This window comes from Stigmatopora argus, chromosome 13, assembly GCF_051989625.1.
Source record: "Stigmatopora argus isolate UIUO_Sarg chromosome 13, RoL_Sarg_1.0, whole genome shotgun sequence".
Taxonomy (NCBI): domain Eukaryota; kingdom Metazoa; phylum Chordata; class Actinopteri; order Syngnathiformes; family Syngnathidae; genus Stigmatopora; species Stigmatopora argus.
In genome coordinates, this window is record NC_135399.1 from 5,644,300 (window position 1) to 5,663,593 (window position 19,294).

Consider the following 19,294-nt stretch of genomic DNA (forward strand, 5'->3'; position numbering starts at 1 on the left):
CACTGCTTTTGAATACCTCGTTTGGGAAAATGGCAAATTCCTGGCTTCCATCGGACTAGATTTCGCCCTTGTATTGACTCACGCTTGCATCACAGTATGACTCATAGAAAAGTGGAACAAGCCGTCCAGCGGTATTTTAACTGGGAGGGCTGATAAGTGACCTTCAGTGCCATTGACAGTGAGAGGCGTCTGCTCCAGTTGGCCTTGAATCGGTCAGTGCAAAGCTCCACTGTAAACAAAATCTGTAAAAAAATAAAAAACACCGTATTTACTCTCATATAAGCCACTTTAGTCGGACAAAAAAAATGATGACTGAATCGAGGGTACGGCTTGCTTATATGCACATAAAAACACGACTTGCACAAAAACTGCAAGTTGACGGCGGCGTGACACGATGATGTCACGACAAAATGGCGTCCTTGTGTGCGCCGTGATGTCATAACGCAAGTGAAAGTAACACATTTGTACTCCCTATCAAATCCATGAATATGGAGGTGAAAATTGGGAATCGGGGGCGGCTTATACGTGAGAAATTGTTAAATTATAAAATCTCAAGGCAATTTTCAGGTTGCGGCTTATACGTGCAGGTGGCTTATATGCGAGTAAATACGGTATAGAGAGAAATACCATACAATACCAATAGTAGAATATACCCTTAAATAATATGATTAACCACAGTGCACTTTTTAATGGAAGAATAAACTTTATCTATCGCTGAAAACACAACATCTAAGCCAGGGGTCGGGAACCTTTTTGACACAAAGAGCCATAAACAATTCCTATTTTCAAATTGTATTTCTTTGAGAGCCATACTCAGAATTTTAGTGTAGAAATGTGAAAATGAGATGTGACTTTTTTGGGGTCATTTTACCACTTTTAAAGTACTAAATGAAGTAAAAATGTGAAAATGAGATGTGACTTTTTTGGGGTCATTTTACCACTTTCAAAGTACTAAATGAAGTAAAAATGTGAAAATGAGATGTGACTTTTTTGGGGTCATTTTACCACTTTTAAAGTACAAAATGTGGTACTGTACATATTCTCTCCATTTTATTAAATGTTTTTTTTCTTCAGTACAAACCAATGCGTGTTACTTATACAAGCCTTAAACATACAAATGCACTTATATAAACCTTCAATATACTTATATCGGCCTTAAACATAAATTATAATACAAAATATAGCACTGAATCAACTTACAAACAAATTCAACTTATGAACAATCACTCGGAACCAATTGCGTTCGTAAGTAGGGGAGCGTCTGTATATGTTTTGACGAAAGTTTGGTGACACTCTTTTTCCTTGTCGACGATAATGTCAAATATTTATTCATCTTATTAGACGTGCTTCATAACTGAGCAAAGAATACCCCGAGATTTGGTACAAACGTAAAGCTGGCATGCAAAATGACTTGAATGGCTTGACATCATAAGGCTTTTTCTTTTAAAAAAAGTGGTCTATGTAAAGTAAAGCTTTTATTTGTTTAAAAAATAAATACTATGTATATATAGTCAGGCTTTTTTCTTTAAAAATGACCATGTATATTAAGGGTTTTTATTAAAAAATGACCATGTATAGTAAGGCTTTTTTATTTAAAAAAAACGACCATGTACAGTAAAGCGTTTTTCTTAAAAGACGACATAGTATAGTAAGGCTTTTTTTCTTAAAAAATGACATAGTATTGTAAGGCTTTTTTCTTTAAAAAAACGACATAGTATTGTAAGGCTTTTTTTTGTAAAAAACGACATAGTATAGTAAGGCTTTTTTCTTAAAAAACAACATAGTATAGGCTTTTTTCTTTAAAGACGACATAGTATAGTAAGGCTTATTTTCTTTAAAAACGACACAGTATAGTAAGGCTTTTTTGTCTTTTAAAACGACATAGTATAGTAAGGCTTTTTATTTACAAAAAAGACCATGTATAGTAAGGCTTTTTTCTTTAAAAATGACCATGTTTAGTAAGGCTTTTTTGTTTAAAAAAGACCATGTATAGTAAGGCTTTTTTTCTTAAAAAACGACATAGTATAGTAAGGCTTTTTTTCCTAAAAAAACGACATAGTATAGTATGGCTTTTTTCCCCTAAAAAAACGACATAGTATAGCATGGCTTTTTTTCTTGAAAAACGACATAGTAGAGGAAGGCTTTTTCCCTAAAAAACGACATAGTATAGTATGGCTTTTCCCCCTAAAAAACGACATAGTATAGTATGGCTTTTTTCCTTTAAAAAACGACATAGTATAGTATGGCTTTTTTCCTTTAAAAAAAACGACATAGTATAGTATGGCTTTTTTTCTTAAAAAACGACATAGTATAGTAAGGCTTTTTTTCTTAAAAAACGACATAGTACAGTATGGCTTTTCCCCCCTAAAAACGACATAGTATAGCATGGCTTTTTTTCTTGAAAAACGACATAGTCGAGGAAGGCTTTTTCCCTAAAAAACGACATAGTATAGTATGGCTTTCCCCCCTAAAAAACGACATATTATAGTATGGCTTTTTTCCTTTAAAAAACGACATAGTTTAGTAAGGCTTTTTTCCCTAAAAAACGACATAGTATAGCATGGCTTTTTTTCTTGAAAAACGACATAGTAGAGGAAGCCTTTTTTTCTTAAAAAACGATATTGTATAGTAAGGCTTCTTTTCTTAAAAAAACGACATAGTATAGTAAGGCTTTTTTTCTTTAAAAAATGACAGCAAGTCAGGCTAAGAGAGTCGGAGAATAAATCTGACTTCTGATTCTTCACCTTCTAGTTGTTGCTGTGGTCCACTGGCAAAATCATTGGGTCAGAACATGAGGCGGGAATCAGGAGTGAGTTCAATTCCACTCGTTGCAATTCTCAAATTGTTTATTGAGGTAATGAAAAGGATAAATACAACTTCCAACTTTACAGTGGTGCAGTGGCAAAGACAATGGGTCAGAACTTCAGGTGGACTCAAGTTCAAATCAGAAGTGAGTTTGATTCCACTCTTTGCAATTCTCAAATTGTTTATTGAGGTAATTAAAAGGATAAATATAACTTCCAATCACATAATTTTGAGAAGACACTGTGGTCCAGTGGCAAGAACAATGGGTTGAAATTGAAGTTGGACGCAAGTTCAAATCTGGAGTGAGTTCAAGTCCACTCTTTGCAAATCTCAAATTGTTTATTGAGGTGATGAAAATGATAAATATAACTTCCAATCATCTCATTTCAGAAGTCACTGTGGTCCAGTGGCAAAGACAATGGGTCAGACAGACCTCAAGTTAGTGGATTTGACTGCCATGTGGGAGATGGGGTTCAAATCCCGCTCTCGTTTGACTAATCACTACACTAGTAGTTCAGTAAATGGGTAATCCTTTTTTCATTCAAATAAAGACTTAGTCATTTTTTTCAGCAAAACAATATTTCCGGTCAGCCGAAGGCTGACCGGAAGACAGTTGGGAGGGGGGGTTCCTGGTGGTGTTCGACAGTCGGCCTTCGGCCGACTGCCGACACCATACAGTCGTTGAACTGGCCACACCGGGACGTGAACCCTCGACACCCACGTCGCAGGCAGGTGACTTACCCACTACACCACGAGGCGGCCCGCCTATACATGATTGGAAGTTATATTTATCCTTTTCATTACCCAAATAAACAATTTGAGAATTGCAAAGAGTGGAATTGAACTCATTCCTGATTTGAACTTGAGTCCACCTGAAGTTCTGACCCATTTTCTTTGCCACTGGACCACAGTGACTTCTGAAATGATGTGATTGGAAGTTATATTTATCCTTTTCATTACCTCAATAAACAATTTGTGAATTGCAAAGAGTGGAATTGAACTCACTCCTGATTCCCACCTCAAGTTCTGAACCAATATTTTTGCCACTGGACCACAGCAATAACTAGGAGTTAGAATCAGAAGTCAGATTTATTCTCCGACTTTCTTAGCCTTACTATACTATGTCGATTTTTTAAAGAAAAAAGCCTTACTATATACAGACGCTCCACTACTTACGAATACACGTCAATCCAACCCTCAACAACTATTTTATTACTATAAAACCTATACTGCAGCTGCAACACATAAAAAGCATCAATAACCTCATACAATATCAGAAATATAGCCACATTTTACTCACCAATAATCCATCCTACTTTTTTCCCTCCTTTTCTATCGCCAACTAAGCTAATGCTAAAAGTCAAGCCTGTCCTGTCGTATTTCTGGCACAGTACATTTTTATTCAATTTAGGGTTGAAAATGTCCATTTCCGTTTGTTACAGGCCAGCTTGCTTCGGAGTTGTCCGACCTTTTTCCAATGATGTCCGTCTTGAAAATGGCTTTGGCAGTAAATCTGCAACCATATCCACTTCTTCTCCTCCTTCTGCCATTGTGGGTTGACAAAACCGCTATTAATTCAACAGATCAAGGGGACAGGATGGTCGTGACCGAAAAAACGAGATCCCGGATACAAGCGACTGAAATGTGTTTCCTCCGCAAAATGTCCTGACTCTCTCTTAGAGATAAGGTGAGAAGCTCAGTCATCCGCGAGGTGCTTGGAGTAAAGCCGCTACTCCTCCGGATTGAGAGGAGCCAGATGAGTTGGCTCGGGCATCTGATTAGGACGCCCCCGGGACGCCTCCTTCTCGAGGTGTTCCGGGCACATCTCACCGGGAGGAGGCCACGGGGCCGACCTCGGACACGCTGGGGAGACATGTCTCCCGGCAGGCCCAGGAACACCTTGGGATACTCCCGGAAGAGCTGGCTGAAGTGGCTGGGGAGAGGCAAGTCTGGGGTTTCCTGCTGAATGTGCGGCCAAAGCGACCCATGAGATGAGATGAGGTGTCAGGTCCCAGATTAGACTGGTGGCTGGTTGCACCTGTCTCCCTATCACAGGTCCAGCCCCTAATGACTCGAGTGCTGCCAGGTGTGAGTCATTAGTCTACAAGGAGTATTTTAAAGCCACCAGGAACATGACCATGCTGCTGGATCGTCTTAACAGTTTACTGTTAGGTACCTTCGCGTTTTTCCTTACCTGCCTTATTGATACACGACCTCGTTTGCTTCCAGGATTCCGACCACCCTCTGCCCCATGACCACGGATTACGGACCACGGGCAACGACTTTGCCTTCGACCCTGTACCCTCCACACGGACTCCACGGCAACCGACCTTCCTACTACGGTTAACGACCCGCCACCGCTACCCCCTCTTGTGCTCGCCCGCCTCGCCAACGATCCTAATAAAGATTTGAAAGAACCAGACTCGCACCCTCGCCTGCTTTGGGGTCCTCCATCTCCGATGGTAACATGAGGTGAGAATTCTGCCTTTTGCTGACAACCAATGAGAACATTTCCAACTAAATTCTCGTGAGACAAAATTGTGTATCTCCAAATAGTGTATTTCTTCACAAAAATCACAATTGGACATACATGCTTTTCATTGGACGGCATCAAGATACACTTCTATCAATAACTATCAACTTTTTACTCATTGGCTGCCATTTACGGCAATAGATACCCCAATAAATTTTAGTGGGCAGTGAATGGTCAAAAGTCAGTGCCGTTGATGGTGATAGATTCTCAACCCATTTGGACTCGAGAGTCCAGTCTAAGTAGATTGGACGTTTATCACTGTCAAAAGGCAGCCAATGAGTCAATCACAGTCCATATTTGCATGAAAAACATTTCTAGAGCTGATATATAAAACACGCCAATGGAAAAACAGTAATTACTGCAGGAACTATTTTTTGTGTACATGGACTTTCTGTTTTAGCAAACATCACATGTTCTTTAGTGGGTGTGTGGGGGACCAGGCTATCCAATCTGGAAGTCCAACAGCACTCTGTCACACAAACACCACGTTCGGGGGAGTTGCAAGTTTACAAAACATCTAAAATGTCTTCGGCTGTATTGTCATGCAATATTACATGTTGACACGACAGACGACAAACTTAGAGGAGGGATGTTTTTTGTGTGTGTTGTTCTTTTTTAAAACCTCCCCTCCTAATTTTAGGTCCAGTCTGGCAGTGAAAAGAGTTCAAGTGTCAGTCCTTTCTGTCCCTCGCGTTGTAAGGACGGCAATGGAGGCTTCTTGTGACACAAAAAAGGGAAAAAAAGCATCAAAAACTCAACCTGAAAGTTCGTTTTGTCTTTTTGTTAAAATCTTACAGCCAAATTTTGTATTTTAGTCCTGTTCTTCTTTCCAAAAGGCGCATTTTGACGCACACGGTCGCCATCTGGCAGTTGCCAGGCAACACAAGCAGCAGAGAATATGAAAGCAAAAAAAAAAAAATCCACACAGCTACGCAAACAAGTATAAAACAATAAATAGAAAACTCTTCAAAAGCAACACATCTGTTATCACCCACATTTGAATGTCTTACAGTATCTACACAAAAATGATAAAGGGCCACAACATGACAATACCGCAATCATTTTTTTATGAACCATTCATTAAAACTGCATATATACATATTTGGACAGATTGCTAGAGATTTGATCAATATAAAATGTATACATTGTAATATATAGATAGTTAATTAGAAAATCCTAAGATGAAAAAATCATTAAAAACTACAATTAAAAAAAGGACAGAATAAAAGGAAATATACAAAAATGTATTAAAACACCACAAATTAAATTTTGTTTCTTATTTTAAAATAATTAAATTTAAATTTATGTATACATATATGTATATATATATATACATGTCTATATACATATATGTATGATATATATACATATACATATATATACACATATATACATATATATGTATATATATATACACATATATATATACACATATATGTATATATATATATACATATATACACACATATATATATACATACATATATATGTGTATATATATACATATATACACATATATATATATACATATATATACACACATATATATATATATATATATAAATATATATATATATATATACACACATGTATACATATCACCAATGGAGTGTGTACTTTGAAATGGCTATAAATTGATCAATTTTTAATTTGTTACTGATTTTCAACCAAGTTTAAATTATGCATTACAATGTATAACATGTATTCCTCTAGCAACATGTCCATATATGGGTTTATTTGATTTTCAGAAATTGTTTATGGGGCAAAAAAGTTCATTGCTCTTGGTGTGGTGCCCTCTTAAAGGACATTACTTAAGTCATCTGCATGCCATCCCAGCAGAAAAACAAAACAAACTGTTGTTAAAAAAAATGAAAAATGTCTGAATCTCATTTTTCTCATGTGTAATAGTGGAGAAAAATGTAAATAAAAGCCAGTATTTGTTTTGTTTGACTCTCATTCCCTGGTTTTGACAGCAATGTCAAATCATTGTGAACTAGGAGGGTCGGCATTGAATGATTATGTTTCAGCGCCACTGGATGTCCAATCCATTTGAAATGGGAGGAGCTTGCAACAATCGAACAGTGAATTGGATGTCTATAACTGTCAATTTATAAAGCAGTGAAAAGAGCAGGAAGTTGGTCGATTTGTTTTCTGCATTTGAGTGTTGCAATTGCTGATATGATGTGCTCAATGTAAAAAACAATCAATCTTTAAAGCATCTCTGGTTCTTCTATCACTGCCATTGACGGTCTTAGACGTCCAATCCACTTGCAACGGATTATACGCCTGCTAGTAGCAAACTCATTTAAATTCATAGCAGACATTTGATTGGACGGTTATCATTGATCAATCATCAATGGCACTGAAAGAGTTAAACATTTCAATTAAATTCCCCATTTGCATACTCAAATACTTGAAGCAAATGTCTTTCATTAGGTTATATAGTAGATACCATCTGTTGTCTGTCCCTTTAAATAATTTGAAAGGAAATGTGCTCGATTCGGATCCCACTATAACTGCCAAGTAAAAACGTCCACGTAGTCGTCATCCGCGCGGGGTAAGCAGACGAGTAAACGAGCCACCATCTTGGGACCCCTCCACTCTCTTTGGAGTAGAAATGAGATCCTGGCAAAACGTAAAGAAGTTTCTCAGCAGGACGCGTATGTTTCTTTCCACGTTGGCCAATTTGACGGTCGGCACAGGTGGACCTCGCCTTTGTCTCTCAGCGAGGCTGCCAAGGAGTTAGTCAGCCTGGAGCATCGCTATGGCAACCCGCTCAGTAGGCCGGGCTGCTCTCGGATTGGGACTCTTTGGGGGGAAAAGTAGACCAACATTTAGGTTAAACTGAATCAAACACAGCGCCGAGACACAAAGTCACAAATGGGATTGGGGTCCGAAAGGAGGGGGTTCTAGTCGACGGAACCGGGGTGCAGGCTGAGGGCGGGTGGGTCCAGACATGTAGGGGAATAGCTGAGGTGCGGTTCCTTGATCCACAGCAGCGGGGCACCGTTCTTGCCCTCCTGGCTTTTGTTGTTGTTGCGGCTCTTGAAGCGCACCAGTAGCAAAGCGATGAAGAGGATGGTGAAGATGGGGAATGGGTAGAAGAAGACCAAGTAGAAGAGAGCCTTGTTGGAGCAAACCACTGATTTGACCGTGGATTCTAGGAACGGACACACACAAAGAGGATTTCACTTGATCGGACATTTGTGGATGGAATGTTACTTTGCTGTCAGCCTCCCAGTTCAAATGGATTGGACTTCTACTAGTAGCAATCATATTGAAATTCAGGGCGTGAGAGTTTATTCATGAATTGATTCCGAATAAGTTTTCATATCCAAATACATATATATTTCTTATTTATTTACTTACTCATTATCTATTTATTTATGTCTATATCCAAATACATATATATTTCTTATTTATTACCTATTTATTTGTCTAAATCCAAATACATATATATTTCTTATTTATTACCTATTTATTTGTCTATATCCAAATACATATTTCTTATTTATTACCTATTTATTTGTCTATATCCTAATACATATATATTTCGTATTTATTACCTATTTATTTGTCTATATCCAAATACATATATATTTCTTATTTATTACCTAATTATTTGTCTATATCCAAATACATATTTCTTATTTATTACCTATTTATTTGTCTATATCCAAATACATATATATTTCTTATTTATTACCTATTTATTTGTCTATATCCAAATACATATTTCTTATTTATTACCTATTAATTTGTCTATATCCAAATACATATATATTTCTTATTTATTACCTATTTATTTGTCTATATCCAAATACATATTTCTTATTTATTACCTATTTATTTGTCTATATCCAAATACATATATATTTCTTATTTATTACCTATTTATTTGTCTATCTCCAAATACATATATATTTCTTATGTATTACCTATTTATTTGTCTATATCCAAATACATATATATTTCTTATTTATTACCTATTTATTTATGTCTAGAATGTCTTTTCCTGTGTCTGTATTCTCACCCTCTTGCTACTGCGACATTGAATTTCCCGAATACGGGATGAATAAAGTTATCTAATCTAATCTAATGGTTGTTGGTCAAACTAAGTAATAATATGTTGTCAATTCAAAAAGCCAAAACAAATGGACATGTGTTTTTAGATCAAACTGAGTGCACCTCATTTTTTCATAATATTGTTTCTTTCAATAAAGGTCAAAGTCGACAGTTTCATTTTGTTTTCTCTTCCCTTTTTGTGCTTTGATAAACATTTTGTTGTCAATTATCAAATAACAAAAAAGTTTGAAACACTTCTGGTCAATAAAAAAATACCACATAACATCTCATTATTGTTTCATGAATAGTTTTTTCAATATTTGCATTGAGAACTGTGTTTTTTTTACCCCTATATTTTTAGAAAGCAGTGCAAAACCATGTTTTACAGACAAAGGCAGAAACAAACATATTTTTGGTTAGCACATTGATGTCTAATACATTTTAAGTGGAGGGGGCGATTGAACATTAAAGTTATTTTTTTATGTTGTCACAAACCATAGTCAATGGATGCTGTGCAAAACATTTACTTAATATATCTGAAAATATTTTCAAGCAATGAAAAACGAAACATTCCAAAAATGTTTTTCATTTTAGCATTGACACTGTCATTAATTTTGTCAAAAATTGACAAGAGCAGCGTACGTTCTCTTTTGTTTCACTATTTTTTGGTCAGAAATCCATGTTTTTGGGAACATCAAGAAATATTTTATTTGCAATAACTAAAGAACGTAACCCCGCCCCCTTTTTTTTTTTTTTTAAAGAAAATCCTTTAGTTAACACTCACCTCGTGGCAGTACGTTGACCGTGACGTATCCTGAATCGTTGGCGGCTAGACGATACCAAGCATCGCGAGGGTTGAGCAACCACTCCTCCACATGGCAGTAGTAGCTCCCCCCGTCGGTGGGCCGAGCGCCACGGATGGTCAAGCTGTACTGATCTGAGGCCGTCCTCTGGAACTGCAGGCGGGAGTCGGGCCCCTCCTCTTCGCCGGGGCTGCAGTCGCCATTCCCAAAGACGCCGTCGTGGCCGACGGAAAAGACGCAGCGGCGACTCTCGTCGCCACCCCTTTCCTGGTCCTCGTCGGGGGACTCGGCGTACCAGGACACGGAAAAGCGCGATTCTCGAGACGACTGGGAGGGGACGCTGCAACCGAGTCGGATGGAGTCCGACTCTTCCACCGTCACGTTGGACTCCGTCTCCTCCACTTGCAACCGGGGTTCTGAGAAGCGACAAGTGGGAAATTGTGATTTTTTTACACCTGCGTTTGCTTTTCCAAATCAGCAACTACACAAACATGCTTAAGACTTTGGAAAAAGAAAACGACAAAAGGCCTCTGTAAACTGATTCAAACTAAATTAGCCAGAAACAGGAGCTGGTACATATACTGTAAAAAGTTATTCTCCATATGATACACTAACTTAACTCCTGGGCTCTCATTAACTGTAAAAAGAAATGTTAATTTACTGTCTGCCATCTCAGTTCAAATAGATTGATGTCTTCGAGTGAAAAACCCATTCTAATTCACAGCAGATTCCAGAAGAAGATGAAGAAAAACAACTATTGGAACGGTGACTTGACAGGCAGCCTATAAAAAGACTGACTATATTGTATATATATAGTTGCTGTTGTTTTTGTTTTTTCTTTTAGGAAAAAAAACCCGTTCAGTAGACGCAGTTGTTGTTGTTGTTTGTACACCATTAAATGATACTTTCCAATAGAAAGGGGAGGGGTACGTTTAAGATGTGTGGTATTACTGGTCTTTTTTGGGAGGATGAAGGGTTTAGTATACATAGTCCCAATTTTTATACAAAAAAAACTTGCGATACATCAAGCCAAAAAACAATGCACATTCATTCATTTTCTGTACTGCTTATTCTCACAAGGTTCGCAAGGGGTGCTGGAGCCTATCCCAGCTGACTTCGGGTACCAGGCGGTGGACTGAATCAGTGGACAGCCAATTGCACAGCACAAGGAGACAAACAACCATTCAGACTCACACTCATACCTATGGGCAATTTAGAGTGTCCAATCGGCCTACCATGTTTCTTTTTGGGATGTGGGAGGAAACTGGAGTAGCCAGAGAAAACCCCCACAAGCCCAAGGAGAACATGCAAACTCTACACAGTGAGGACCGACCTGGGATCGAACACTCGACCCCAGAACTGCGAGTTCGAAGCATTAACCACTCGGCTGCCGGGCCAAACAATACATATTTTTAAGTGTAATTCCTTGAGAGCCATACTTAATTTAAAAGTAAAAGTCCAAGTAAATGTGGTCATGTTTTGTAATTTCAACCAGTTTAAAGTATAATAAGTCTCTGAATTCTTTAAATAAAATTGTCATGCTGTTGCTAATCAAAGAGGGTATGCATGTGCAAGCTGCGCTAGTGGTAATGTCAGCACCACAGTGGTGTGGCAACGCGACACTCTCATTGGTGCGTCGGGGACTCAGCTCTCTTACCAGAAGATTTTAGTTTACAGGTTAGCAGAGAGCCATATGCACCCATCAAAAAATCCATACAGTAATCCCTTGAATTTCATGGATAATGTAGACCAAACATGGCCACGATAATCGAAAAACTGCTAAGTCGAATCCCCCTTTTATTAAACCATACTACATGTTTTCATGCCTATACAAAAATACACGTACTGAAGTACAATTATCAATAAGTGTATTTACTAAATGTAAAATATAATCTATATATGTATATTTTTAAAAACTTTTAATTTAGTACGATTTAAGTACTATGCATACAGTGAAAACATTTCCTCTTCCTCGTTTGATTCAAATAAAAATTATTGGGAGCTTTAGTCCAAGTCCTCTTCTCAGTTACGAGGCATTGAATCATCAATGGAATCTTCAGGAGGCGCCGTAGGGACAGCAGGAGGAGCTTCTGCGAGAGGTTTTCGGCACACAAGGATCATGGTGATGGGGAGTTGTGACCACTGTTCCTTTTTTGTACTAATATGCTTTTGTACAAGGACAAGACATTATCAAGACAAGTGCCAAATTTGTCCTCTGACCACGCTGTCATCAATCGCCTAGACCCGTTATTGCAATTTCTGTGCCATATTTAAGATCACCACGTTCTTCATCCTCATCATTGTCTGGTGGATCTTTCTTCCTCAGTCCCCGATTGCATCATTTTGTCAAGATCCTCATCAGTTGGGGGGGATTGACTGTCATGTCTGAGAAGCCTTCAGTGGCTACCGAGCGAGTGAGCTTCATGGCCTTATATCTACGGGTTAAATCCCTCATAATCCTGGTTGATTTTTTGGAGCCAGAACTTTACAGTTTGAGATCCTGACCTACAGGGCACTCTCAATCTTAAATATGTTTTTAGTCCTAGTGGTTACCACTCGCTTGGTGTCCTTGGACAAGGGTATCGTTGCCGTTTTCCAAATGTTCGCTTCGTCTTTCTTGATGTAACACATGGTAGATTCATTTACGCCCACCTTCAATATATCTAACAACTTCACTTTTTCGATCACTGTTATCATGTTTCGTTGTTTCTTGGGCTTACTGGATGCCGTGATGTGAAATCTGATCCAAACAAAACAGGACAGGGCAAGACATCGTCCTTCTCGACATTATATATTATTTGGCGCCTCATTCTTCTACGGTGAAATTTTGAATCTTGTTTGGCACTGGGTTGGGTGGCAGTGCCCTGACTTTAGTCATTTTTCATCTCCTCTCTTCCGCTTGCAAGTTTTGGCGTGAGTTTTGACATTTTTATGAACATTTTTTATTTGGATGCTTGGATATAAAATACTGCGAGGTAATGAAGCCGCGAATGTTGAAACCCTGAAGCGTTGAAGGATCACAGTTTATAGCTCGAGCTTTTTGGGGGGATTTTGATACAATTGGGAGATGTTTTCTTTTCTGTAAAAAATAATCATGTTTGCCACCTGATTGTGTAGTGGTTCACTCGCCTAACAGGCAGTGCAGCAAGAGTGGGATCGATCCCCGCTTGGCGGCGGTATTATTATAGTCTGCCTTTTGACCGAAGTCAGCTGGGATAGGCTCCAGCACCCCGTAAACCTAACCAGAAGCCCCGGAAAACCCTTATGCGTTTGCGCAGTACGGATGAAGAATGAATAAAGATGTTTTTGTATGCATTTTATGTTAAAGGGAGGCATTGGAAATGAAATGTTTTACCAAAGTGTTCTTTTTTTCATTTTTAAATGGTCGATTACGTTTTATGTTGCAAAACGTCCACACAATTACCCAATATAGACTGATAACCCTATAATGGAATCGAGCACCTAGTATGTATTGAGCTAATATAAAGTTGGACATCCAGTAATGCACATGTGTCAAAGTGGCGGCCTGGGGGCCAAATCTGGCCCGCCGCATCATTTTGTGTGGCCCAGGAAAGTAAATCATGAGTGCCGACTTTCTGTTTTAGGATCAAATTAAAATGAAGAATATAAATCTATATTAAATTTCCTGATCTTCTCCCTTTTAAATTGATAATTGTAATTTTTTAATCATTTTTTTCTGTGTTTTTAGTTCAAAAATCATTTTGTAAAATCTAAATATATATATAAAAAGCTAAAATAAACATTGTTTTAGATCTATAAAAACGGAATATTCAGGTCTTTTAATCCAGTTCTTTTAATCCATTTATTAAAAAAAACCTAAATATTATATCTAAAATGGTCCGGCCCACGTAAAATCAAGTTGATGTTAAAGCGGCCCGCGAACCAACCCCAGTCTGACACCCCTGCAGTAATGTATCCCCCACACGGTTCTATTTGTGTAACTGCCACAGACCTAATTAATCGTAGCAGTGTCGACTTCCCATAAATCATGTTTTGTTTTGAATTGATTATTGCATTCCATGTTTGAAAGAGGAAACCTGCAAATAAAAGTTCTTATGTGAACTCATTTGTGGGATATTAGGAGGTTTCGCTCATTAATAAGATGCAATAAAGATGCAGTCGAGCAAAGTCCTGAGGAACGCTGTCTACTTCCGGATCGACGAGGCATGAATATGTGATGCCTCTGAGTGCTTTTTGGATGCTGGTTGGGAAAGAGTGACCTGACGAGAACGCTTCCGTGCGGTGCCTGACAGCTGTCGTGGCTTCAAACCGTCGGCTGCCAACTGATCTCTCGTGCGGATTTGACTGCTGTTGGGATATCGAGCGGCTCGTTATCAGCACCAGGAGCTGCCGGTTATTAGCGGGGAATGAGTTGCAGCTTTTTACAGCTTGCGTGGCAAGGAGATGCTAATTGGCCAGCGAGGCTTGTTGTTGAGGCTTCATATTGGTCGGTCAATCCCAGCAAACACTTCGTTAAACCTTTAGAGGGGAATCATTTTTAATTTTTTTAATTTTTTTTAAACACGAGCCGGCAATTATTATTATTCGCAATTTTTATGTTAAACTATATATATATTTTAAAATATGAAATCTGAATTTTTTTTATAAAGATATTTGAGAATAATTATTTGCTACAGACAATGCACAAAATAAAATAAGGTTAAACAAAAAGTTTCATGTTTAACTTGACCCAATGCCAATAATAATCCACTATTGGATCACAGACACACCCTTGTTAGTTTATTTTAACTATTTTATTATATTTGAATGAAATTTCCCAAATAGGGGATGAATAAAGTTATCTAATCTAATCTAATATTTTGTAGTTCCGTTGCTAACATTTGTGTTGCGGGATGGTAATTTAAGTCAGTGTTTCCAAACCAGCAAGATCAAAATTAAAATATGGAGAACAATAAATCCATATTGCATATTCCAAGATTCAAGTTGTTTTGTTGATTTATTTAATGTACGGGCTTGGGCATCAATGTTTGGTGACAAAGTCTGTGTGACCACAAAAATGCTTTTCGCGTAAAATTGAAGAGATTGAAATCATTTTGGAAGATCATAAAATAACCAAAATAAAATTGGTACATTACTTATTTTTACATCAGATAAACTGGGAGTTGTTTGGGGTTTGTGGACTTTGACCTTTGGTGACAGTGTCAGGGTGAAAAAATTATATATTGAAATACTTTTATTGCATTTCTTTGATTTCTGTTGCTAGAACTGCAATAAGAATGACTTTATATTGTAAATATAGGTGACAGTTTTAAATTAGAAGAATTTTGGCTGGTGTTGCGCCTTTGGATTTTTCAACACAACTCAAAAACGGTTAGGAAACACTAATTTAATCATTTTGAAACTGGAGTGGCTTAAAATGCACCCTTGTGCTTTTTTGCAGATCTCGACAAAAGTGAAAAAGTGTGGCTAGCCCTGTTTTAGCTTCTCAAAGTGGCAAGAGAAGTCAATGTCGAGGGGTGCTCTTCCATTCCAGTAACATACCTGTCAACCTCTGCCGATAACTGCCCTTATAAATGATTATTGATTCCCCTTACAAACCCCCAAAAAACCTTACAAACACCGTACGACTCGTACGGTGTTTGTAAGATTTTTGGGGGGTTTGTAAGTGTAATCAATAATCATTTAAAAGGGCAGTTATCGGCAGAGGTTGACAGGTATGCAGTAAGTGCTAACTAATTGCTTAAAGAATCATTTAATCATAATTATTTACAATTAACAGGTTGACCAGCATTTAAAAATGATCCAAGGATCCTCCGCAACCAACTCTTTCCAGGCTCGAGAATTCGGACATGTATGGCTTTTATAGAATATTAAAAAAAAGCACTCACCGGGCTGTCGGACCAGAAGTTGGGTGAGGCCGGATGCATCCCGCGAAAGGCGGTACCAAGCGCCGTCGGGGTCGCTCAACCACTCCTCCACCAGGCAGTAGTAGGTCCCCGAGTCGGAGCTCTCTGCCCTGTCCAGGGTGAGCGCGTAGTGGCGTGGGGAAAGCCTTTCGGCCCGCACGCGCTGTCTCAGCCTCTCTTCGTCGGCGTATGCGCCGTACTCCAGGGCACCCCATCGCTCCACCCGAAGTAGGAGTTCGTCGGCTTCCGAGCCGAGCCCCGCGCGTCTGATGTACCACAGCACGGCGTGGAGCGACTCTGGGCTGGTTTGTGAGGTCACCGTGCAATTGAGACGCACTCGGCTGTCCTCCAGGTAAACCAGGGACTGGTTGGTCTTTTGCACCCGCAGTTTATTTTCTAGGGAAAAACAACAGACAGAGGATATTTACCAGCGAAAAGTGCGATCTAAATAAACACGGAAAATATAAATTTGTAATCCGGTACAGTGGTACCTCGACCTACGATCAGCTCTACCTACGACATGCTCGAGGTACGATGAAAATTTCGATCGAATAATTCGCCCGAGATACGATCAAAATTTCGAGATGCGACCGAGCCAGGTGGCCATGACATGAGAGGCTGTTTATCATTGTAGTGCACTGTCTTTTTTTGCCGCATCTCTTTCGTGTATAACAGATATCTACAAGCACTGAACGATTTATTCAGACGAGTTTCTCCTACGCATCGACCAGGAAACGCACAACGCGTATGCGTGAGCAAAAAGAGGGCTTTCTGGGTAATGAAGTATACTCGTGCACACAACACCGATAGCCAATCGCACCCTTTCTCAGAATTAAACTTCATTACCCACAATCAATACGTGGGTAGGCTGTTACTCCTTCCTTAGCCTGTTAGCTCCCGCGATGGCTCATTCAAGACTACTTCTCGTTGGCAAGTGGTCGTGCGTTATCCTATTGTGAGGACATTTGTGTGCATCATTTTCGGAAGACTTTAAAGGGAATACAACAGCAAACAGCCCATCGATAGCTAACGTGAGGGTGGAGGCGTGGCAAACAGCTAACCCGGAAAACGAAGGTAAAAAAAAATAAAACAAAATTAGAATTCAGTTTTGTGTAAAGTTACATTAAACGTATGTTTGAGTGTCTGTATATATTAATCCAAGTTAATTTAAATTTGTTTGTTCCGTTACAAGTGCGTTATCGTGGAATAGGATACCCCTCTCCCCTCTCTTTCTGTCCCTCTCTGTACCCTCTGTGAAATCCGCCCAATTTTAGTTCTATTAAACACATTTTATTACTATTAAACCACTAGTCATATGTTACTTTGTTAATAGATGGCGAATTAGAAGAAATAAAACATTTTTTTCCAATCCAATATCCTGTTTTTGGTGTTTTTTCAGAGGGTTGGAACGAATTAATTTGTTTTTAATTCATTTCAATGGGAAACGTTCGCTCGAGTTACGAAAAGCTCGACATACGATCTCAGTCCTGGAACTGATTAAGATCGCATGTCGAGGCACCACTGTACATAGACACATTTTTACATTTTAATTAAAACAGTAAAAAAAACTAATGAGATGGTTACAAGGCTAGAATAAATTAATAACTAACATTTTGTTTAAAATTAAAAAGAAAGAAAAGGGGGAACAGTTTAAATAAGTGAAAATGAATAATTTTAAAGAACAGATGGAAAAAGTATTAAAAAATAAATGGTTTGAAATAAACAATTGGTTAAATTAAAAAACTAAATTGAGGGAAAGGTTTAAGTAAAATGACTTAAATCAAATAATGAACATGTTTGATAAAAAAGAAAAAACAATGACAGGAGAAAGTTGTAACAATAATAAATAGAATAAAAAATTAGGGATATAAATTGGAACTCAATTTTTACTCATTCACAGCATGACAAGTCACACACATTAAGTCAGACACAACTGATCGACAAATAATCATCAAATGAATTAGCAATTATTCTGCTTATCGACTAATCATTTATAATAATTGTTTACCTAAAAAGCAATCAAGTGCTCTTAACGCTTTAGTTTTGCCCTAACAAATATAGAAGAACAACCAGTGGCGGGCCGTGAGGGCCTTTAAGGCCTTCTCTGCTGGCCTAAGAAATATCTGTATCTGTATCTGTATATTATATATTATATTTTGTCCATCAATACTTATTAAATAATTCCAAATTGTCTGTTAGCTTCCTTTCATTGCTTTTCCTCCTGGTTGAACTGCTTCCAGATGTGTTTTCATATTGAAGCATTTAACCAATCACATTTCAGCCATTATTTGTTTTCGGCTGGATTTTACCCTATTTACGGGCAATGTTTGCCCGTACGCCATTGACGTTCATTGCTGTCTTTTCCCGGGAAAATCACCCCCCTGGCCTGGTTTTAATGTCTGAAAAGCTCCAGTATTTTTATTTAATCATTTAATGCTGCTAGGAAGTGGATTTTACCCCATTTTTGTGCATTGATTTATTGATTATTTTGTGTGTGTCGCAGCTGTAGCTGCAGTAGAGGTTTTATAGCCATAAAATAGTTTTTGAGGTTTGGATTGATTCGTTGAAGGCGCTACGAGAAAATGCACGGACCACCACTGAGAAAGACGTATAACTTATTGTAATTTGTTTTAATTTATTTTATGTGGTTTATTCAGTGTTTAATTGACGAACAAAATCAAAAAAATTCAATACTCTCTCTCACCCAGAAAAAAAGTTAGACCTTTTTCCATTCTGTATAAATCAGCACGCAAATATGTCTGTATAATCAAAATGCAACTGTTTCTCCAGTAAATCTCCCAATCCCAGGACCACTAGATTAGAAATAATGACCTTCCAACTTGCAAGAAAAATCCTTGATCATCACCAGCAACATGTAATGGTTTCCCACACGTCCTCTAAGTCACAACTATCATATTCGTCTTTTATCTCGCCTTCTAACAAAGCGTGACAAAATGCATCGCCTCTACTGCTAGTTATTATGCATTAATAACCGGCACTTGCCGAGTGGTGACGCACAAACAAAGGGGAACGTGTATCAAAGGTTCCTGAAAACGTAGGAAAAAGTACAGTGTACTGTGAGACAACATTTTGTCAGAGGAGGCCTTATTAGACAAAAAGGGGTGCGAAAGCAAAAATATCTGAGAGGGAGGAGAAAATGTCAGTGTTGCGACCTGATTGGTCAGTCACCTAAGCGGCTT

The 19,294-nt window shown here is 38.3% G+C and overlaps 1 protein-coding gene across 2 annotated transcripts in view; it reads right to left on the reverse strand.

Moving 5' to 3' along the window:
• Nucleotides 1-7,748: 7,748 nt before the first annotated feature.
• Nucleotides 7,749-19,294, reverse strand: part of igsf3 (immunoglobulin superfamily, member 3) — a 115,571-nt gene continuing 104,025 nt past the window's right edge. For both annotated transcript variants that reach the window (XM_077616835.1, XM_077616834.1), the window contains 3 exons: nucleotides 16,077-16,490; nucleotides 10,188-10,622; nucleotides 7,749-8,498 (listed from right to left, as the gene is read on the reverse strand). In XM_077616835.1, coding sequence (XP_077472961.1) covers nucleotides 8,248-8,498; nucleotides 10,188-10,622; nucleotides 16,077-16,490 — 1,100 coding nt within the window. In that variant the 3' untranslated portion in view covers nucleotides 7,749-8,247. The remainder of the gene's footprint in view (nucleotides 8,499-10,187; nucleotides 10,623-16,076; nucleotides 16,491-19,294) is intronic.